We start from the raw sequence: 24253 nt of genomic DNA, 5'->3' as shown, positions 1-24253 counted from the left end.
CTTTCCCAACTTTGGTCCTCAGTGCTTGTTTTAAAAAGACGTCTACATGTGGCCCACATCTGCATTCACAGCATACAACTGTTTCACTTTATTTATACAGGAACAAATGTCACTGCTGGTGTTGTATGTGTGTAAATTGTTGACTATAAACCATCTGTGGGCAGTTATTTTTCCGCCCTTAGCGTTGAAGCATTTAAAATATAGCTGCAGTTTTGCCATGGAAGAAGTAAGATTCATTTATGTTAATCAGTGTTTACACACAGAGTACAAGTGAGAGGAAAACCAAAACCGAGCGTGCGGCAGCTACCATGTTAATATGTAGATGCACAGTATTGTGTTTAGCATAATGTGCAAAGAAAAAAGCAAAAAAAAAAACTTTGCCAGATGTTCTTAACTAGCTTTACTGGCCTGAGTATACAAGGGCAAAATAATCTTTCTGCAGCACAAGAGCTCACATTTCTTAATTTTCTGTGAAACAAAGGAACCTTTTCTTGCGGAAAGCCTCTTTTATTTGTGTTGGATTGGAAGACAGAGGGTGTATTTGATCTGTTAAAGCGCCCCGCAATTAACCTGGTACAACACATTGGCCGAGGCTCAGCTGTTGACATTGTGTAGCCGCTGCAGGTACAGCGCTCTCGAATGGCACTGTTTGGTTCTAGGATCCAATAAGCACCACTTAGGCTCATGTAACAGATACACATAGCCATTCACACGAAGTTAACCATTAGTTTGACACTGTTAAATCACACTGCCTGCAGCTCAGCGTGTCACACATTGCTCTCGCTTCTGCAAGGCATGGATAGAAGTAATGACCACAAGCGTGCAGGCAACCCGTTCTGTGTTTTTAAGGTGGATAAGCACATAAGCACGGGCAACAAGCCAAACAGAAGCTGTTGATGTTGAACCACGCACTTTCGGCCTCTTGATTGACACATTCAAAGTATCATTTTTGATATTTGGTTATTGCAGCACAACTCTCCAGCTTTAAGCACTGCGGCAGCATTTCGAATACATGCTGTATGATTTCAAACTTCACTCAAGTAGTCGGGTTTGTTGGTCACAGGAGAGGCGGCTCCTAATGAATGGTTGTTATAAATCAAATGTCTAAGATTTGTCAGAGGTTTGTTTTAAAAGCATCTAGGCCCAAAATAACTCAATAATTATATGACTCACCTTGCCACTCAGGAAAAGCGTATTTTTTTTCTCTGCCAAAGTACCCACTCCATCTTTGCAAAAAACTAATTCACAGTGTGGCTATGTACATGTAATATTTTTGGATCATAAGAGTAAAAAAAAAAGCCCACTCCCTGTCAAATGCTATGTTTTGTTTGTCTGCCAAAGTAAAGGCTTGACAAGAAGGAATCCAGTCATTACCACTGGCAACCATAACTTTTCACCTCGGTGCTGACGGCTTCCCTGACTGCATCACTGCTATCTGATTCCCATCCAACTATATTGGGCCAGACACTGTACATAAACAAACAGGTGAGTAAGTAAAAAAATACAATTAAACCCAAATGTACAGCACATGCACAAACACACGCACACACATATCGCTGCCTGCCTGTCTATCCTCTCTCTTCCCCTCTCCTCGGGTATATGCGGTCTCTTTGACACAGTCTGCCAGTCTGCTGCCATGCAGCGCCACATTTAGCTCCGCAAGAAGTGCCAGACTGCAGCAGAGCAGAGCGGAGTGAGGGGGTTATTAATGGCCTTCCTTATTTTAAACGACAGTCTGAAAACACTGGTGGCACCATGCAGACCCTGCTAGCTGCAAGCTTGTCTTTCATCCCATCTGTCTTCACGGTACTCAGTCTCCTTGGTCCTAATGGGCCCATAGCTGTCGCTCTGTCAGTTTGCACCTAATGCATCCTCGGCTGTCTGGTGGGTCCAGTGGGCAGTCTCGGTGGGTTGCATGTGAAAGCACACAATAATCCATCACTTTCAACTAATGTGTTGCACCTCTTCTTTAATTATTTGAAGACACAGAGGATTTCTTTTAAATAAATAGGCTAACTGTCCAACAAAGCCTTTCATGGAAGTTACATCTTCATAAAACCTACCCACAGTTGGGACTGCAGCGTCATCACATCATTAAGATGTTCAGACCGTTGTCTCAAACCTTCAGGTTATCTCTCCCCCATTTTTTCCCCTCCCTTTCACCATCCTGCTCACCCTCTTACTTTTCATTCTTCCAAGCCTCTGAATGCCACCTATCACTCCATCCCACTGTGAATTTTGACACCTGTCTGATGTATGGCTCTTTTTTCTGCATCAGTCTCTCTACTGCCCCTTTAGCAGTGGAGCTCGGCCAATCAGGCAAGCGATCAAGATTAATCAAAACATGTGTTCATGTGTTAACACTGCAGCAAGCATCGATATAAATATGAATAGAGCAATGGTTTGTCAGAGTAAAGATAAATAATGCCATTATGTAAAACTCAATACACAGTGGCTTATGTACAATCCATGTGTACACATCTATACATGGTATATACCGGCTGCTTAGATTTAAATGTGAGCAGATGTAGTATATGTTTCAGTGCTATTTTACTGTATTTGTTCTCTAGTTCTGGAGCAATTATATGGTCTAAATGAAGTTACAAACATGAATCAGCCTCCTCTTAACGTTCTCACTGTTCACCAATTTTTGTGAGGGTCTGCCTGTATTTTTCTATTTGTACACTGACATTTTCTAATTTACACAGATATATAATTATGAATCCTAAGATTAGACCTGCGGGCACAGAGACAATTAATTGAACATAAATCCATGTATACTGTGTCACATTGGTGGCTGTACATTAAGGCCATAAAATTTAGTATCACTTGTCTGGGGAGTAACAAAGACTGACGGCTTAATTCAAGACCTATTGCGGCCCTCCAGACATCATAACACTGCCAGACGTGGATATGGTGAAATCTATTATTGACTGGTCATTTTGTTCGACTGTTGCTCCCAAGTGAATGAGGAGTGATAGCTCCTCTCCCTGGTGGCAGACACTGAGGAGGTATTCCAAAACAAGTCTGAACAATTTCTAATTTTTCAAAAATATATTTTCATTTACAATTTTAGGGCAGTGGATCAAAAGTTTATTCCATATTATTTGGGTAATTTGGGTTGGGTGAACCTATTAATTATAAAAATTCCTATGTGCAGTCACCAGGTATATACACCTGCTCATTAATGTAATGAATTAGCTCAATTCATTTATGCATGTAGACACGGTTAGGACGACCCAGTGAAGTTCAAATCAAGCATCAGAATGAAGAAAAGGGATTTCAGTGACTTTTAATGTGTCATGGTTATTGGTGCATGATGGACTCAGATGTTGGTCTGAATGTTTAAGAAACTGCTGATCAGCTGGGATTTCCCCACACAAACATCTGTAGGATTTACAGAGAATGGTGACATAAATAATATCCAGAGAGTGGCAGCTCCTTAGGTGAAAATGCCTTGTTGATGTCAGAGGTCAGAGGTGAATGGGCAGATTGCTGAAGGAAGGAAACAGTAACTCAAATAATCACTTGTTACAACCAAGGTATGCAGAAGTGCACAAGTTGAACACAAGATGTGCTACAGCAGCAGAAGACCACACCGGGGGGGGGGGGGGGGGGGGGGGGGGGGGGGGGTCTATCTGCTAAGAACAAGAAACTGAGGATACACTTTAAACAGGCTGTGATATTTGGATGGTAGGCTCTGAATTTGGTGTAAATAACATGAAAACATCCAGTTCATACTGGTGGTGTAATGGTGTGGGGGATTTTTCTCAACCAAATGAGAATCACTTAAACACAAGAGTCTACCTGAGTATTTTAGCTGACCGTTTCCAGCCCTTTGTGACCACAGTGTACCCATTTTCTCCTCCCAGCAGGATAACACACCATGGCACATCATCTCAAACTGGATTCTTGAACATGACAATGATTTCACGGTATTCAAATGGCATCCATCATAACCAGATCTCAATCCACTAGAGCACCTTTGGGATGTTGGGAAACAGGAGATTTGCATCATGGATGCACAGATAAAACATTAGCAGCTGCTGCGTCATGCTATCGTGTCAATATGGACTAAAAACTGTGAGGATTGTTTCCAACACCATGTTGAGTGGAGCTAGTTTTGAAGGCAAATGGGGTTCAACTCAGGACAATCAATGTATAATGCAAACAGCTTTTTAAATCAAGTTAACTTTAACAGACTTAAAATGGAAAAAGAAAGTGGCTAATAGAAATGTGTGGTCATTCTGTTGTTTTATTGCAAAATGAACTTTTCCTAACAATCCCAAGTTAGGAAAATCTAGACGCAAGGAAAACAGAGATGAGAATAGAGTTGCTTGCCCATTGTAACGACTACAGCTTAAAAGAAAGCATATTTTATACTGCACGACATACTGTATGAGATTTTTAAGACGTATTTTTGTTTCTCTGTATCAGTGTCAAAAACGATTACTAACTGGGCATCATTTTTCTTTGGAGCAACGACATCCGGTAAAATAAAATTCAAAATGAAAGGTGAATGGTGAACCCCGGAGAGATGAGCATACTTCCCGACCTGCAGGTAGTTTGAACTAAACCACATTTTCTGGAAAATTACAAAGAAATTTATCGAACAGGTGATCACAGCAACAATACTTAAAACATATAGCAGCATCCTTTACAAGTTATAATGATATAGTGTCTAACCATACAAAAATAAATGAATAACAAATTTCCCCAATCCAGAAGTACAAAATGTAGCAAAAGCACCAATAAATGTGCCAGACTTAATATAAAAGTGATATTATCTCTGAAGTGCCATTATAAGGTCATATAATACATTTCTATAATTAATATTCATACACAGATATTTGCTACAAAGGCAATACAAATGTAATACTATATTAACAAATTTGTACAACAAAGTAATCAGCAATATTTACAGTTTTTAACATTTCCTGCTAAAGCTGACAAAAACTCATGGTTCTCATTGCGTGCATGTCAAGTTTCTTTTTTGTTGCTGGGCTTCCGTTGCCATAGTGACAACCTCTAACCCGTGTAGTGTAGGAAAGCCAGAAACATTTCAGTCATTGAGTTTGACAACATGGCTTGATTACCACCTTTTCAACAGCACAAGTGCGATTTTCTGTTTGGTGAAGCTGCCCTCTGGGGCTCTCAAATCACAGCGAACACCCGGAACGCCTTCCCTCCGGGAGGGTTTTGAAGGCTGCAGGGAAGGAGAACAACAAGAGGGAGAGTGAGTCTGGGTGCTGCATGTGTCAGATACAGAACATGTCCCAGCCTACATGACAGACACACACAAACAGATCGACTGGTTTTGTGGAGAAATGTCCGTGGCGGTGTGCTGTCTGACGTTCTGATGACAGACAGCACACAAACAGATGGAGGCTGAAGTTCAGTGAAAAAAAAAACAAAAAAAACAGGTAAACCACCCATTAATACACAAACACGAGGAACTTCATGTGGTCACCCAGCAAAGACAGACATGTTGTAAAGGTAAGGGACACAGATAAGTGATGGGCAGACGTCAGGTATCTTAGCAGAGTGACAAAGATAAATTAAGTGGCGACAGGCATGGTAAGAGCAAGGAGATGAAAAGGAGGAGGAAAGGGCTTTGAATGAATGAGGCTGTGAATGCAAGTCTCCCCTCTACATAGGTCATGGGAAGTGTAGTGATTCTGCAGACCACAGTAGGGGCAATTTAATTTCTCTTAAAAACTGGAACAGACTACACTGTATCTAGGTCACTTTGAAGAGTGGCTGGTATGAACCTGTGGCCTTAATATTGTTGCAAGGTGGTGCAGCATAAATTCAACACAAGCTTTCACCTTATTAGCATAGCAATACCTTAGCTTGCAGGAGAATTTAATAACAGCTATCTCAAATTTTATATCAGAGACACTTTGAGTCTTCAGACTCAAAGATCACATCTGCTGATTCTTCTACATTCAGAAGACAGCGTTACACAGCACAGATTTGAATTTGTTTGAGTACTTTATAGGCCACTTTAAGCTTCTTAACATTCCAACAGCCACCGTAAAAACCAGTGATATCTCTTGTTTCCTACTCTGTGTTAGCACATGGCACCAAACAAGGTAATCTACTCTCAACCCTCTTCGTCGGATTAGACAAATGAAAAATGTTGGGGCAGTATAAGCAGATGTACACCCCTATGTCGACGATGAAGTGCTCTATTTGCAAACTAGCTGAGGCGTTTCATCTTATGTATATTGCTGTCCTTGGCTGTGGCATTGTTAAAGCTGGAGTGAGAAGCTGTTACATATACATGACCAGCTGTTACATCCGAGCACTCGCCAAGTGGGTTCACACAGTGCTGATTAAACCATGTAAATGGATGTGTATTTTCCAGTATACCAGAGTTTTGAATCTGGCATCTGTGGTGACATTCCCATGCTGGCACTCCAGTAGAGATGAATTTTGTATTATCAAAAAAATAACCGGTTTGCCAAAACTAAAGAAGGGAGAAACCACAGAGCAGGATAGAAAAGAATATATCAGCTCAGTGTGGTAGAAACACCCAAAGAAAAGGAAAGTTTCTGGTGCTCTAGACAGAAAAGGAACTCGTTCAGAGAAAGAATTAGTGTCTAAAAAAGATGTTTATAATAAGTTATTAACTATTGTCAGCTGTGTTTATGTAATTATTCTTGCTGCCAGAAGGGGGAGACAAAAACAACAGAGACGCTAGATGTTCTTTATATGCTAAAAATTGGTCATTTCAGCTTCTTAATATTGCTGGTTGCTAATGCGGATGTAAGCATTAGCAACCAGCATTGTGGGTGAGTAAAAGATTACAAACAGGCCATTCCAGCCCATTGTTAGCTGACTGCCAAGCAATGTGACGGCATTATAACATATCACACCTAATTTAACTTTTATGGATATAAATGATGTTTTTGTTCTGAAATTAAAATGACACAATGTTTTTACAAGATGTTATAGCTGCATAATTGCTGAAACAGATTATTTTAATTAATTGCTAGGCAACATGATGATGTCATAATATTTGATATAGGTAAGAACTTTCAGAGGACTAAGATAAACCTGTGTGCAAAGTTTGGTCGCTCAACTCCTGTTGAGAGACAAAGAAACAAACACAGACAGAAATTTCTTTGCAGATATTTGTTGTCTGTGCTACATATATTTCATCTTTTTAGCTTTTGTGATGCTGGCTACTTTTCAGCTGTATTATATTTAATAAATATTCAGCAACACAGCAACTTCAAATGCAGCAAGTCAGCTTGTCAGTGATGACGACTTCTCTTTCTATACCATGTAGCAAATTAGAGCAATCGAACGCCATTTCACAGATTCATTTAGATTACAAGTGACCGTACAAGTAACCAGATCCGTTTCTACCAAATAAATGAGATGTTTTAGACATAAATCCTTCATAAATCCTTGCAGCTTCTTTCCTCAACCTGATTTGCATTAATTCATCCACTTTCCTGTTAGAACCAAGCAAGAAAATTGTCTAAAATCTGATTCAGTATTGACCCCCTTTGAGATAAATGGTAACAAGACCCCGTTTCCTCGGTTACACGCATTAACTTTTTATTTCTGTCCTTTTTAATTTTTCTGTTTAACTATATTAAGCTTTAAATCCTTGTCTATTGGTCGTCCTTTTTGACCTACTACCAGAACGCAAACCACGTCTAGAACTACACGAAGATGCACTCCTCTTGTGTACACTAATTGCCAAGCAATTCATTATTTTAAACTACAAGAATGCAAATGACTCTACCACGTGCACTGCATACAGGATGTAACTGCCTGCATCTTGAAATGATTAGGTCCACAAGGAGAGGAGAGTAGATACCTGAGAGGCATTGATTTCTTACTGCTCCACTCTGGGTGCAAGTGCATTAACCTCTTCACTTTCCTGTCATGTATTAAGGCTGAATGCTGACACGGGACCAGTAAACCCCCCCCCCCCCAAACAATATATCTATATTGGTATTATAAAACAGAGATAGGATACTGTTATGCATTATTTATTTTGTCCTTCTTTTATTGTGTATATAACTATTTTCCATCTATCTATCTATACACATATATATTTATTTATTTTATTATTTATTTTCCCCTCTTATAAGATTGTGAGGTTAGTCATCCAATACCTCTCCGAGGAAATGCCATTCTGGTACGAGGCGATGTAGTGTTGTCGCTTGTCCACTGGCATCACATCGATGTAACCACCCACATCGTTCCTGATGACTCCAGCGTGGACGGCCGCTCGACATATACTGGACTTCTACAGGAGCATGCAAGAGGAAGGAAAACATGTCAGAAATGTTCATTCATTTCTGTCTCTAAAATGCTGACAGCCCCAAAGTAGTGTGAATTAGTGTCTGACAAGTTCAGCTTCAAAAACAGGGACTTACATCAGAGTATATTCTGGTACCGATCACTCTGGATATGTGAGGATTCTCTTCTACACAGTTTCTCGGGCAGTATAACCTAAGACGAATGATGAACAGACATGATGCTAGGCAGCTCTGATAACCAGAGAGAGTGTGCGATACAGGGAGGTGCATACCTTGGACAGTGTTTTACAGGCCTTTCGTATGGACACAGTTGTGCAACTGTGGTTTCACATGTGATGGCTTTGACTGTAAGAAGGAAACACAGCGGGTGTCGGCAAAGCCCATAATGAGAAGCTGGAAACAAATGACAACATATCTACATGCACAGCATGACAGACTAACCTGTCACTCTGGAGACTGTGAAGGAGTTAGCACTTTGATATTTTCTGTCAAGGGGAAAATGAATACAGCAACATTAGATGTTATTATTTCTATTCACTTTCATTATATTTAACTATCAGTTGTCATTGGTGTAAATTTATTGCCGTCTCACCCAAGTGACTGGACGCCATTCTTGTAGGATTTGATAAAAAAGTCCTTTCTTCCTTGCCTTGTTACATCCATCCATCCTCCATCATTATCTATGACACCAGCATGTAGACCAGCTCTGCACACACTGGATTGCTGCAATAAAAGAGATAAAAAGAGACACCATTTATACTGTATTTAGTAAGAAATTTGGATAAATAAGCACTAAGACGTATCCTCAAAGTACAAAACATCTTTTTCCCCAAAGCTTCATCTTGCACACCTCGTGAAAAGACACTGAAGCGTCCAAATCTTTTTTAATCTTCCCTCAGAGTACACTAGCTACATGTACACTCACCATTTCATAGTGCACTGTGCCAACTACTTTTCCTGTAGCATCTAGGCATCCAGCTGGGCACTCGTATCTGTGTGTCAATGCAAAAATAACCATGTGAATATGTGAACTGTACATTCTGCACCGCACCCTATTAATGCTTCGCCTTCACTGTACCTATTGCATGTTGTTCCTTTGCACTGATCCCGAAGCTTAGTGTCACAGGTCACTAGCTGGGCTGTAACACATAAACACAGAGGTCTTTGAGTTCTCCTGCAGGAAACAGCATGTGTGAACTAGCGGCTCCGATGCAGATGACTAGTTCCTAAAAGACTCAAGTGGAGACGCTTCAAGAATAAAAGACAAGAATTCAGGTTCAGGGTGGTCAGCAAAACTAGAGGATGTGTCTCATCTTACAAGCACAGGCCTTAATGTGCTGCAGAGAGGAAGCCATTTAAAAACCACAGTGAGCCGCTCTCACCCCTCAACACTTCTCAGCAAGCCAAAAACAAACACACACTCAGGGGCTCATGCTAAAATAGACCTCCCCTCTCTGCTCCAAAGAGTGACTTGCAATATTGAGTAGACTCCAGAAAGTGCCAGGGTTAATCATGGAGATGACAGATAAGGACTATACAGCATCAAAGCAATTTAAGATAAATTGCAAGAAAAATATTTAAGGTCAAAGTCTACTTCTTGCACTTATTATTCAGTATCGCTAGCTCAATACTGAGCAAGCAGCTACAGGTTTCCTTTTTCTTTTGCAGCACATATTGTCCTCCACTTCCACTCTCTGCACCTCCCAGACCTAAAACCATATTGTACACCCCCCATTTCGAGAGGAAACCTGATCCAAAATAAACAGTCAAATGGCAGCTTACACATCTGCTGTGTGTTGACCATTTCCTTCTTCTGCAGGTCCTCTGCGGGGGGCTGCGTAGGGGCTGGAGCGGGGAAACTGGGAGGCTCAGGTCTGGAGGCCCGAGCCCGGGGATTTGTGGTACGGGGGACCTCTGGTTCAATAAAGTTGTTCTCTTCAGTTTCCTCTTGCAGTGGATATGAATTGTCATCTTGCCCTTAAATAAAACAGAAATCAAGGCATGATAATGAGTTATTTGCACCGACTTCTGTCTCCCTCTCTCTATGTGTGGCTTTTTCTTACCTTTGTAGCAGAGGTTGTCTTTGCATCCTCCTCCATAGCTGGGGGGACAAGAAGAGCACGGGGTCCCATGTTTGTAAGGTGCATGGCCCCACCAGTTTCCCCTGTGCACATGAAACATCAAACAAAAACTACTGAACACAGACAAACCAGGACTGCTTTAACTACAAGTGATCGCTGTGATGTCACATCAAAACGGCCTGACACTATAATTAACTCTTCACAGTGCTGGTACACAACATATCTGCTTACTTCGGTGAATAGTTGCAGACAAGATAGACGGCTTTGGCCCAGATCTGCCCCCACACGTTCATGTTGTAACACAAGTTGATTGCACAGCCAATTCGACTGCTGGTAGACCAGACAAGCTACAAAAGAAGGACAATACGGAGAAGCAGAAACAGATGACTTAAATGTTCTCATTGCACCTTTGTAAGGTTTCCAGAAGTCATGATCCATAGCTACCTGTGTGTAATGTGTGCAAACTGGGCCAGAGCACCTGAAGGGACAGTAGGGATTACACTCTTGAGGGTAAGGGAAGGAGTAGTCTTTCACTTCATCATACCAAGCCTGAACATGGGACGTGGGTGGACGATACCTGGAGAGATCAGTAAGCACATCTATGATTATAATGTTCCAAGCAACATATCTTGTGTCTTATGAGTCCTTTGGTGTAGATGTTGGCATTAAGCTCTTCACTGCTCACTACAACTGTCTTTTTAAGTCTTGTAATATACTGTATAAGCTCTCAGTGCTCGGATATTCAGTTATGTTAAAATGCATATATAAAAAAAAAAAAAAAAAAAAAAAAAAAAAAAAAAAAAAAACACCCAGCGCGCCCCTGCGGGCGGTTTATCCTTCAAGCTCGGGTCCTCTACCAGAGGCCTGGGAGCTTGAGGGTCCTGCGCAGTATCTTAGCTGTTCCCAGGACTGCGCTCTTCTGGACAGAGATCTCCGATGTTATTCCCGGGATCTGCTGGAGCCACTCGCCTAGCTTGGGAGTCACCGCACCTAGTGCTCCGATTACCACGGGGACCACCGTTACCTTCACCCTCCACATCCTCTCGAGCTCTTCTCTGAGCCCTTGGTATTTCTCCAGCTTCTCGTGTTCCTTCTTCCTGATATTGCTGTCATTCGGAACCGCTACATCGATCACTACGGCCGTCTTCTTCTGTTTGTCTACCACCACTATGTCCGGTTGGTTAGCCACCACCATTTTGTCTGTCTGTATCTGGAAGTCCCACAGGATCTTAGCTCGGTCATTCTCCACCACCCTTGGGGGCATCTCCCATTTTGACCTCGGGACTTCCAGGTTATACTCGGCACAGATGTTCCTGTACACTATGCCGGCCACTTGGTTATGGCGTTCCATGTATGCCTTGCCTGCTAGCATCTTGCACCCTGCTGTTATGTGCTGGATTGTCTCTGGGGCATCTTTACACAGCCTGCACCTGGGGTCTTGCCTGGTGTGATAGACCCCAGCCTCTATGGATCTTGTACTCAGAGCTTGTTCTTGTGCTGCCATGATTAGTGCCTCTGTGCTGTCTTTCAGTCCAGCTTTGTCCAGCCACTGGTAGGATTTCTGGATATCAGCCACCTCCTCTATCTGCCGGTGGTACATACCGTGCAGGGGCCTGTCCTTCCATGATGGTTCCTCGTCTCCCTCCTCTTTCTTGGGTTTCTGCTGCCTGAGGTATTCACTGAGCACTCGGTCAGTTGGGGCCATCTTCCTAATGTATTCTTGGATGTTCGTTGTCTCATCCTGGACTGTGGTGCTGACACTCACCAGTCCCCGGCCCCCTTCCTTCCGCTTAGCGTACAGCCTCAGGGTGCTGGACTTGGGGTGAAACCCTCCATGCATGGTAAGGAGCTTTCTTGTCTTTATGTCAGTGGCTTCTATCTCCTCCTTTGGCCAGCCTATTACCCCAGCAGGGTACCTGATCACGGGCAGGGGGTACGTGTTGATGGCCCGGATCTTGTTCTTACCATTCAGCTGACTCCTCAGGACTTGCCTGACCCTCTGCAGGTACTTGGTGGTTGCAGCCTTTCTAGCGGCCTCTTCATGGTTCCCATTTGCCTGCGGGATCCCCAGGTACTTGTAACTGTCCTCTATGTCTGCAATGTTGCCTTCTGGTAGTTCAATCCCCTCAGTTCTGACTACCTTCCCTCTCTTTGTTACCATCCGACTACACTTCTCCAGTCCGAACGACATTCCAATGTCATTGCTGTATAGCCTGGTAGTGTGGATCAGTGAATCGATGTCTCGTTCACTCTTGGCATACAGCTTGATGTCATCCATGTACAGGAGGTGGCTGACAACTGCTCCGTTCCGTAGTCGGTATCCGTAGCCAGTCTTGTTAATGATCTCACTGAGGGGGTTCAGGCCTATGCAGAACAGCAGTGGGGACAGAGCATCTCCTTGGTAGATCCCGCACTTGATGGTAACTTGTGCTATGGGCTTGGAGTTGGCCTCTAGTGTTGTACGCCACATCCCCATTGAGTTCCTGATGAAGGCTCTTAGGGTCCCATTGATCTTGTACAATTCTAGGCATTCCAGTATCCAGCTGTGGGGCATTGAGTCATAGGCCTTCTTGTAATCAATCCAGGCAGTGCACAGGTTGGTCAGTCTGGTCTTGCAGTCTCGGCTGATTGTTCTGTCTACCAGTAGCTGGTGTTTTGCGCCTCTGGTATTCTTGCCAATTCCTTTCTGTGTCCCGCTCATGTATTGACCCATGTGCCTGTTCATCTTAGCCGATATGATGCCTGACAGGAGCTTCCATGTAGTACTGAGGCAGGTTATTGGTCGGTAGTTGGAGGGGACCGGTCCCTTCTTGGGGTCCTTGGGGATCAGGACCGTCCGGCCTTCAGTTAGCCATTCCGGGTGTCTCTCGTTAACTAGCAGCTGGTTCATTTGTGCTGCCAGACGCGCGCTATATATATATATATATATATATATATATATATATGGTAAATATGGCCGAGCATTAGATAAGCAGTGCTTGATTTGTTTTGACACAAGAACTCTGAGGCAAGCACACTTAATAAACCCATGTAGTGCCACCTATAGTTATCATCCACTGGCAAACAGAGTGCTCTAACTGAAAATCAACATTTGTGCTCAGTAACCAAGGACACTGATCTGGCACCAGGTGTTGCCAGTTAATCTGATTAGAATTAAGCAGACATCTCGACTGTGGAGTGATATGATTAGATGCAGAACAAGCGTCTCTTGTGTGAAGCAGCGCTGTTTTCTGGAGCTCTGCAGGAGACTGAGTGAAATAAAGGAGCAAAGAAATCTGTGTTAAGTCTGAGTCCACTCGCATATATGCCACAGTGTGTGTTTGACGTCTCATTCGCAGCAGGTAAATGCCAGTCATGGGTAACATATTGTACACTCGCCGGCCACCTTATTACTTGTGAATGTTCAAGTGCTTGTTAATGCAAATGTCTTATCTGCCAATCAGAATAGAGAAACAGGGTGATTTAAGAGACTTTGGACGTGGCATGGTTTTCCGTGACAGGCTGCTTGGAATATTTCAGAAATTGCTGATCTACTGGAATTTTCCAACACAACCCCATCTCTAGGGTTTGCAAAGAAAGGTCCAAAAACCAGAAAATATCCAGTGAGCAGCAGTTCTCTGTTCAAAAATGCCTGTTTGATGCCAGAGGTCAGAAGAGAGCAGCCAGGATGCTTTGAGCTGACAGGAATGCAACAGTAACTCAAATAACCACCTGTTACCAACAACGTAGGCAGAGCAGCATCTCTGAACGCACAGCACATCAAAACCTTGAAGCAGATGGGCTACAACAGTAGAGGACCACACTGGGTGCCACCCCTGTCAGCTAAGAACAGGAAACAGAGGCTACAATTCACACAGGCTCGCCAACATTGGACAATAGAAGAAAAACTTTGTCTGACCTGATAAGTCTTGATTTCTGCTGTGTCTGGTGTTAAATGGTGGTGTAAATAACACAAAAGCATAGAGCCGTCCTTGCTTCCATCAACAGTTCAGTCTGCTGGTGGTGTAATGTTGCGTTGATATTTTCCTTGGACACTTCGAGCCCTTTAGTATCAACTGAACGTTGTTTAAATGTCAGCCTGCCCGAGTACTGTTGCTGACCATCCGAGTGACTTCATTGTATCCAAACAGCCTCGATCATCACCAGATTTTTATACTACAGCTTACTTGGTCACTTAAAGTAGAACAGAGCACTTTGAAAACCTTTTGAAGTCTCCAAACTTATTTAATTTTAGTGTTTGATAGCATAAACTGTCTGTAATAACAGATTATTTACCTTCCCCAGTGTGCCCCCAGATTCTGTCCAATCTGCGGCAGCAAGCCGGCGGGACCGTGCTCCCACAGACACGTCTCTGCCCACTCCTCTGCAGTACGTTCCAACTCTGTGTCCCACACCTGCACGAGGCGAGATGGAGAAATGAGTTTCCTGGATTATAAAAGTAACAAAATGGTGATAAAATGCATAAACCAGTTCAATGTGTTATAGGGTAAAGGAGCTTAGAGAAACACTGCTCTGTGGTCAGTAACATGAGGGGAAATAGCACACCATTTCAACCTATGATGATAAGGAAGAGAAACTAGGAGCTGCTGCTGCTGCAGTAAAGCTTTTTGCCTTTCTTACTTCGACTCAGCTGACTTTTCTTGGAAGTTGGAAGTTTTGGAAGTCGTGGAAGTTTTAAAAAAAAAAAAAAAAAAGGGGGGGGGGAGGGGGGGGGTTTAGTAATAACTTCCATATGTCTCTAGTGAGATGACTGGGTACATGCTTTTGTTTCACTTTCCCTCTGTGAGTTGCCCTCTCAGTCAAGTTTAGCTCTGGTTGGATACTAAGGGATCGTATTCCCATTCTGGGGTTTTCTGGGAATGCAAAGAGTGTCCTTCCTCCCTGCTGACCTATATTCTACTATAAAAATGCTAGAAAAACACCAACTGTACTTCCTCTGAAGGACGGCGTGTGTTAGTTTACTCCCAGTTCCAGTGTGGGATGACTTGTATAACAGGTTTCTGCCAGAAAGTCTATTAGTTGATGTGTATTAGTGGGTGTGAGCGCATGTATTAGTAGTATATGGGTGAAGGTGTCAGAAATATTTGCATTTCACACGTTGGGGCCTGGAATTCAGCTTACCTTCACTGAAATCTCATCCACTAACCATACTAAAATAACCCCCCTCAACTTCCACCAACCACCTCCACTGTCCGTCCCTCTAGAAACAACTGCCCCGCAAACCTACTTAGCAACAGGATGTCTGGCAGTGCTGCAAATTAACTCTTAACTCCGAGCAGTTTCTTCAGCTGTTTCTTCCCGTTAAACGCATTTGTTAAAAATCAGCGATGCCAACGTGATACTGCAGAGCGGAATGTCAGTTTTTAAAACAGAGCCTTGTGGGAAGGTTACATAACTGAACAAACACATAAAAATTCATCGTCAATAGAAGGATGCAGAGTTACAGCAACCTCTCCTGCGGTTGCCTGTGGTCGTTCTTGTACAATAAGGTCAGATGTTGAGTGACAGACGCGGGGCTAAAACAGGAATGAGAATTTGTTTACCTGAAACCCTATCTGCGCTCAGACGTGACCTCTGCTTGCAGTGAGCCGCAAATAAATGTCGGTGTTGCCTTATCTGTTGCGTATCCCTTTTTTTGGCAGGATAATGGAGACCAGTCAACTCTAGTTTGATTTATATCTGCATATTTTCCCTTTGATTCTTCTCAAAGAATGACATCCTTGTGCAAAAAAAAAAAAAAAAAAAAAAAGACTGATAAGCAGTGAAATACAGTATGCAGTGCTAAATTGGTGGTTCTGTGTCTTAAAACATTTTACTGTGACCGCAACTACAATAGGCTTCAAGCCTGAAAAAGAACCCAAAATTCTGGCTGCAGCTTCTCGGAGCTCTTGGAGATTACAGTTTGTATCACAAAGACGTGATGTGCGATGATCTCGAGGCACGTCTTAAATAATGATAAAATAAGCGGCACCGTCCAGCTGAGAAACTCATTCCACTGTCCTGAAAAGTTGCAGTGAAAGCAGGTTGAGAAAGTGTTGACCGAGACACATATTTTTCAGCTGTTGAGTCTGTACAGAGTACAGCTGGCTTGTCAAGCTGCTGCTGTTTGCACAGTTCGCCCAGCAGGGGAGGCCTTGTAACCGCGAACCACCCCGCCCACCACCCACTTCGACCACAGTTCCGCGGGGCCGTAAAGAAAAACACCTCCTCTGCTTGAGTCTTTCAGCGCCGTGCACACTGCATTGTTTATTTCGCTTAACACTTCATTTGTGGCAGTTTTTTTTTTTTTCTGATTCTATTCCAAAGGCCCAGAGGGCTACTTCCTTTGCAAGTGTGAGTTTCCTGCTCATAATCAATGGTGCATGCTGAATAATACTGAAAAGCAGGGAACAGACATGGGAATTGGGAAACCAAAGCTGGGGAAAAAGAAAACAGAAGGCGTGATATGATTTGGTGAGAACAATGGGATGCAAATGGGTAACTTAATTTACAGCAATACAAATCTTAACGGTATAGCAACAATAGTCAACAACAAGGGAAAAATAATAAGACAAATTAAAGGAAAGATGTGTATCCTCAGTTTGTGTAAATGTGTCTCTGCTCATTTTTATACCCATGCCGTTCTTTATTCTATCACACATTACTGAGTTGTCATTGGAGTCAATGGTCCAAAAAGTTTTATGATGACATTCCCCGAAATATTTATGAAAAGTGCAATTGCAACCCATTCATAGTGAGCATTTGCAGGAAGAGCAATGTTTATAATCTTGGCATTATATTAAGCAAGTGTACTGAGAGCTTTGGACTCCCACAGCAATATATGCAGCTTGAGATGGCATGCAATTATTCATGCAGTGCATTCTAGCTCCCACCAGCTCATATCAAAGTTCCCGGGGCTGACCACTGTTTGAATGTTGTCGCCGAGCAAACACCATTATCTCCCTATTATTGTGCTGTAACAGGGGGCATGGTTTGAGCAACAATGCAAAGCAAATCATTGCTGGGTGAGAAAATCGCATTTGCAAAATTGCAGAAGGAGTTACGCAGCCAGTGTTTTGCAGATGAACCAAATGACAGTAAGCCGTTTCAACAGACGGAATTGCGAGCTGGCCAAACCGTAGCTCGAAACGCATGACAGGCGTTGGAGGAGGCAGTGAAGGATGGATTTCAGAGGTTCTACAGACTTTTAAAAAAAAAGGCTGATGAGTCAGGACTGGATGGAAGGCCAAAGTGTTTTAAGTCAGCGTAGGGGAATGTTGGCCTCAGTTCATGGCATTGTCTAGAGGATAAAAGAGCACTTGGATGACCTCCGTAAATCACCCCCCCCCCCCCTCAAAAAAAAAATCCTCTGAACAGGTGGTTTGAAGGATGTGCCAATAAGCGTAACGGCTCAAGTTTCACAAAAAGGAATCGGAAAGTATTTTCAATAAGTCAGGGAATGCCAAAGACAATCAAACACAGGGGATGCTCTCCAAACCTGTCCATCTCTGTCACCAAACAGTGCCACTGCAGGCTGTGGTCATAGCTCCTTAAATGTTTTTATAGACAATGCTATTTGGACTCCAACGAGAGTGCCACTTGTTTTCGGCAACCAGTGCAGGTGAGGTCCCAAGAGAGCATATTTTCCGTTATTTTGTCTTTTAGGCTTTGCAGGAGTTTTAAAGTAGTTTTAAGTTTTAAAGTTTTAAAGGAGTTTTATAAGTAATTCAGGGTGGATTGTTCCAAATTACTGTACATAGGATTTACTGGATGTGCTTTAAGCACCTGTGGCAGATGCTCTCTTCCCCACGCCTTGTGATTGAGCAAACCTGTAATAAAAAACAGACACACACACACACACACACACTGGAGGGAATTCATCTCCGGGCTGGTGTATGACTTCTGAACCATCCAGTGCAAGAAACGTTGCATCAGATGCTCGTCCATATAGCCGTAGACATTAACCCAGTGAAAATGCATTATCCTGCTTTTTTTATTGTTTTGTTATTGTGCTTCTTTGGTTTTTTAAACACATTACGCATCAATGATTTAAAAGGCTCGACATTTGGCAGCAGAACCCATTCATTTATCATCCATTGCTAACATCACTGTAACCTCAGACCTGAGCGCAGACCAGCAAAGCCAAGTTAAACATCAAGGCAGGTGGGGCTCTTTCTCCCAGGATGCCATCTGTTTGTCTTACAGGGCTTCAAACGCTGACACGTCTCTGTTTATACCTGCGGGGTCAACATTTGAGTGAGCGGCAGAAACGCGGTCCTCCTACCGAAGCTTTGTGGACCGCTACAGAGTGTGAATGCTCATCCGGGGAATTTTTTGGGCCTCTGTCTTGGATAATGACAGAATGGGAACGGAGCCACAGGGATAAGGGAGAGGGGAGGCAGAAAGAGAGAGAGAGGGAGGGCAAGAAAAAGAAGCCGATAAGGGGGAGGAAAGAGGGGGATTTGAATTGATGTTATCTCTGAGTCTCTGTCATGATTGCCACAGAGGGTCACTCGGGTTGTGGTTTAATACAATGGCAGACAATAACAGAGCTGATGGGCAAATGGTTATGTGTGCGGATGTGTGTGTGTGTGTCTGCATGCCTGAGTGTGTCAGGAGAGCAGGAGAGCATGTCTATGAAGTCTTCCAGTACAGTGAAGTTGTGAGGTTTCTGAAAGGTGACAGCAGTTCAACACGGACCAAAGGAAAATCGGAGGAGTACAGAGCACCCTTTTAAAAATAAAGGGCTAAAAATCACCAAAAGACCTGCTCTACATATGACCTGAACAGCTTTTGTCTGAAACACACTGACATCTACAAAACCGCACATGAGATTTCAGTGCCTATTCTTGCATGCTGCCGTCTCTCCTAACTGCGTGCCCCTTCAGAGTTTTTTTTCCTTTTTGCTCATTTCCTCTTTTCTCCCCTTCACTTCAGTTACTTTGACACCTGTTTTGCGATGCTTTCTCTCCCTCCATCTGTCTCATGCTGCCTCCTCTTCCTATTTAAAAAAACTCTTTTATGATGTTTTTTTTTTCTTTTTTCTTTTTTTACACCTGTATTTCACTTCATCTTGCATTTCTTGCTAACTTTCATTCTCCTTCACCTCACATACTCTTGTTGCTTGCCTTTCCATATTTCACCCCTGGGTGCCCCTGCAGCTAAGAAAAAAAAAAAAAAACAGCCAAGTGTAACAGGAGACAGTAGAAAAGAGCTGTGTGCTGCTGGCTCAGCATTTCTCCACTAGCGTGGGCCTTAACCAAAAGCCAGCCTGGCTGAGCGTCTCACACACACACACACACACTAGAGGTCCTCAAGTCCAACCTCTCAATTATACAATTACACAGTCCAGCAACTGCCCCCAGCAGGAACTGTTTATTTGCCTTTACCACAGAATAATACTGCCTTTTGTTCCATAGCTCTTTAAGCGTGGATGAAAAGATGATAAAATCTCATTACTTTCTGCACATTGCATTGATTTTTACCCTTTTAACTATTGCAGGCAATGCGCTGTAGTGGTCAAGCTGCGCCTACACACGTAGTGCTTGTGGAAAAGTTTCAGATTTGTGGATTGCTAAGTTTCAGAAGGTGTGCTATCCCCCGTGTGTGTTTAGTGAGGGGAGTGGGGGCAGGGGCAGCTGGTAAATCGAGCCCCGGTGCCGTGCTCAGATTCTAATTGCACTGTGAAAAGTGATCTGGCACTGTACATACACGTGATGGCCAAAGGATAAAGTCAAACAAATCTCTTACCATGAGTAAAAGAAAACAACAGAGAAAAAAAAAACATTGGAGAAATGTGATCATTGGCAAGGTGGTGAACATTCTTCGCTTCTGGCAAAAATGACCAAAGTCACGTGGGTACAAAGTTAAGCGTGTGTGTGTCTCTTTGTGTTTGGGCTCATGTGTGAGGGTGCTTAGATGCTGGCATGCTGCAAGTGTGAGCCAAGTGGGACAAACGCCAGGCAGTCTGGTGACTGGGTCATTTCACTAAGCTATATGGGCCACAAATGTGCGAGAGTTCAGAAAAGGGTCAAAACATGCGTTAACTGCATGAACTACGAATCACCGAAGACGCACAGACAACACCTCCACCTACCATGTACTCCATGTTGGAAGCAGGAGGGTAAACTTGGCCTCTGAGCTTGTTGTGAAGGTCCAGGATGAGCTGAGCGTCGCTATCAGTAATGGCCCTCTTCCCCCTCTGTTTGGCCTCCCACCAGTCGCCGTCCTCGTCCAGATACTTGTCCAAAATCTGCTCCCAGCCTGTGGAGTTTGGAAGCATCACCATGGATGTTGTCGTCTGGAGCAGCAGGAGCAAGGACACGCCTCTCAGCCGGTGCAGGGACCCAAGCCTCATCCTTGGACACGCTGGTGATAACGATAAACTCGAGCAGGATGGATAGGGTTGAAAAATGTTTTTGTGCCAGCACAGACACACTTTGTCTACAATGTCAGCTGACAAGGACCCTGAAGGAGAGAGAGGGGGAGAGAAAGAAATGATAATTGGAAGCTTTGCAGTTGGAGTCCTGTATCAAATTTGCTGAATAACTTGGGTCAATATTGAACTTGGTGAGGACAGTGTGTTGGCTTGCAGGCACTTAGTCTGGTGCGCTGCCACAGGTAAGCTAATGGGGTTCAGTGAGGGTAAGCTGGCAGGCTGGGAATGACTAGTTTGGATTAAGCCTGGATTAAAGAAATCAATTTTTACAACTTTCCCCCTAAATCCAAACAATAAAAGGGAAGCTTTAGAAGGAAAGAACACAGCATTACAAATCACAGTAAACAGCACAGCTGCAATGAATGCAGTTAAGGGTACAGGACGGTGAATAATGTAGATTTGCTTTTACCAAGCCTGTATAAACACAGGCTCTCACTGAAAGTGTGTGTGCAAGCAAGGATGCTGACAGAAGCTGATATAACGAGCCAATATCTAATGGAAAATGTGAACAGTAATGCATATTAAAACAGAAATGGAGTGGTGTGATTTAGTGCAGACTTTGGAAATAATTTACCTTTAATGAATTGGAATGAAGCCCACTCCTTGAGGTTGTGACAGAGATCTGGCGATGAAACTTGTGTAGCAAGAAGAAGGGAAAAAAATCCGCCTTCAGTTTGTGTTGCAGAGCTCAGGTGGAGCGGTGTGATGATTGTCGCTGGCTGCCATAGCACGTAAATCAAAGATGTGATGTGGTAGCTTCATTCGGTTTTCATCAGTTTGGGGGGGAAAGAGAAGAAGTAGAAAAAGAAGGTCGGTCTTTCTTCTTTCAGGATTTTTGCACCAAAGCCGCCAAAGCATCACTTATCCACATTTTATCCTAAACTTGCTGGGCTTCCAGAAAGCCGCCCCTGACCACGCCTCTCCTAACTTTGGAAACAGCCCACACCGCTTCATGGCGAGACCTCTGTGCGCTTCCGGGGCAGTGCGTGCATATTTCTTTCTCCAGTGATGCGGGCAGAAAGTAAACCTTATACTGTGAGACTCTAAAACGCACAAAAAAATCAGATAAACGTTTTGTTTATATTTATTGATTTTGACAATGAGTTTATAATGTTCGTGACGTCATTTAGCAGTTATACCACCTGATCGTTGATTGGCTCATCATTAGCGTTTTGCGATTTCAGCCTGGAAAGTGATTTTGTTCAAAACCGCATTAACTTAAATCAGATCTACCTCATCTTTGGGTCTCATTTTCCCAGGTCTGGCTGTTCACAGGTGGCTCTCTGTCTTCTTCTTCTTCTTCTTTTTTCTTTTTCTGAGGTGGGGGGGTTTGTAACTAGAAAACCAAGCCAAGCCGTGAACTTGTCGTCACTGTTTCCCCGCTCTCTCCTGCAACACAGACTGAATTCCATAATGGAAACAGGCACGTTTTGTCTTTTGTCATCTGGTCATTTTTTACTGGTAGCTATGGCACATGTGGAAACAGTAGACCTGGGTGTGTTTACCCCCCCTCTACCCGGACAGGCTTACTTTTCCACCAGGGGAGGCACAATGTTCTTGTGTTTTACAATAAACTGCAGGCCGGCCAAGACAAGCATGTGCAGCAGTTTTTCCCCTGCTCTCCTCCCCCCAACACTAAGCAAATCCCCTTGTTTCTATGACTCCTTGATGTTTTTAGCACTTACACATCAGGTGTATCAAGCACTACACAGAAAACTCAGCTATGTGTGGATGCCTATGAATTTGAAGTTGTAAGATTTATAATCTGTGCCAAATTTCACAACTGATGTATTATAAACAAATGTAACGCTGGGCAGGATACACGTTTGTGTATTAATAAGGTGTGGCATTGCACTCAAAGCTATAAACAGAGTCTGGCTTTCAAGAAACAACTTGTCAGTGGACTAAAGTATCATTTTAATGGAACTATGAAGTTATGAAACCCACAATTAGCTTAAAAGAGTTATAAGTGCAGTTTATCTTTGCATAGAAATGGGCCTGTGGCTGGTGTATTATTATTATTATTGTTATTATCATTATTATTATTATTATTATTGTATTGTTAATGTGTAAGGAGTAGCTTTTCAGAGGTACAGTTCATGATTTTACCTTTAAACTTTGAAATACATTTTTTTTATGGAAACTGCAACAGAAGCATCTCGTAGTCATGCTGTGAAACAAGCCAAGCTGACTGTGCACGTCTGGTTCAATCCTAAAAAATGCATTTTGTTAGCTGTCAGATAAATAGTGCAATAGAAACAAAACAAATAAATGTGTGCTTGAGTTCCTTTACTTTCTTCCACCGCAGCCCCCAGCTGATGAACTATCAGTGGGAACTGAGAACAAGACGTATATAAAAGCCTTTCTTCCAGGCTGCCTCTGCTTGTCTAACCTACTTCATTAAATGTGATACAGAGCTCACTTTGGTGACTCAATCTGAACTTCCATAAACCTGGGATTCACCGTCTGCTTCCCGGGTCAGTTGCGAGGGGTCCTCGACCACGGCTCCAGCGTCCAGCCACCTCTCCGCTGTCAGACCCAACAGGACTTTCCCAAGTCCTCATCACAGCAGCTGAAATAGCAATGTTCTTCCTCACCGCTCCCAGGAGGGATCGCAACTCTGAAAACACTCATTCATCTGCAGCAGAATAAAATGCTGCACTACATTTAGATAAAACATGTGCCTTGAAGGAAGAGAGCTCAGTGGGTGTGTGTTTGTCTCTGTTTAACGGGAGGAGAGTGAGAGGTAAGGCGGCAAAGTGGTGGCGTCGTCCGTTTGTCCGTGCATCCGTGCGTGTGTGTGTGTGTGTGTCTTGGCACAGATGCCTTCACAACTTAAATATGAGCCGATTCATAAAACATACAATTATTTTAAAGACTCAAAATAAGTTTTATGGGCCGAGGGTGTGAAAGGACCTAAATCACATGAAAGTTGCAGCTGAATTACACAAAGTCTGACTGTGAAAGGATGCCTCTGACCTCGAGTATGAACAGTAAACTGTGTGGATAAAGGAAATATTTACCAACTGTTCAGGGATTTCTATGATTTATAGTGTGGTAATTTAGGTCAGGCCATCTGTAACACGCAAGTCACTCTCTGATTAATGTTATTACAATGCCTGCCAGTAAATATACACTATTTGTGCCAGCAGTAGAGCAATATAAATGATTTCATGCCTAGGCGTCTTGTGTTAGCAGCCTTTCTTTCTTTTTTTATTTTCTTTCTTCTTGCATCTGCTATCTTGTACCTGTTACTGGGTTGTTTTTCTTATGATTTCATATTTTTCCCCTGTTTTTGTTACCTCTGCTTTCTCTACCTGAAGTTTCTGCCTGCCTTTGTTTTCACACCAAAACATTCACTTTCTCCACTCCTATGCTTGCTCCTCTCTCTCCTCGCACTTTCTGTCTTACCCACACAGCCATTGTGAAGCCATGTGGGCCCAGATGCTCCATTCTGTACCTCCTCCATT

At 43.1% G+C, this 24253-nt stretch overlaps 1 protein-coding gene across 1 annotated transcript; it reads right to left on the bottom strand.

Annotated features, from left to right (window-relative positions):
- Positions 1-3625: 3625 nt before the first annotated feature.
- Positions 3626-21690, bottom strand: LOC308385756 (cysteine-rich secretory protein LCCL domain-containing 1-like). The gene is made up of 15 exons (XM_080864879.1): positions 21358-21690; positions 20442-20812; positions 14642-14760; positions 10811-10943; positions 10598-10713; positions 10349-10449; positions 10068-10262; positions 9364-9424; positions 9211-9277; positions 8878-9008; positions 8727-8770; positions 8558-8630; positions 8403-8478; positions 8139-8272; positions 3626-5206 (listed from the first exon to the last, which is right to left on the bottom strand). Exons 2-15 carry the CDS (start codon positions 20700-20702, stop codon positions 5155-5157), a joined length of 1563 nt encoding a protein of 520 aa, XP_080721005.1. The 5' UTR covers positions 20703-20812; positions 21358-21690; the 3' UTR covers positions 3626-5154.
- Positions 21691-24253: the final 2563 nt, after the last annotated feature.

This window comes from Rhamphochromis sp. 'chilingali', assembly GCF_963969265.1.
Source record: "Rhamphochromis sp. 'chilingali' genome assembly, chromosome: 18".
In the NCBI taxonomy this organism is placed as follows: Eukaryota; Metazoa; Chordata; class Actinopteri; order Cichliformes; family Cichlidae; genus Rhamphochromis; species Rhamphochromis sp. 'chilingali'.
This window is presented reverse-complemented; position numbering and strand designations above follow the sequence as displayed.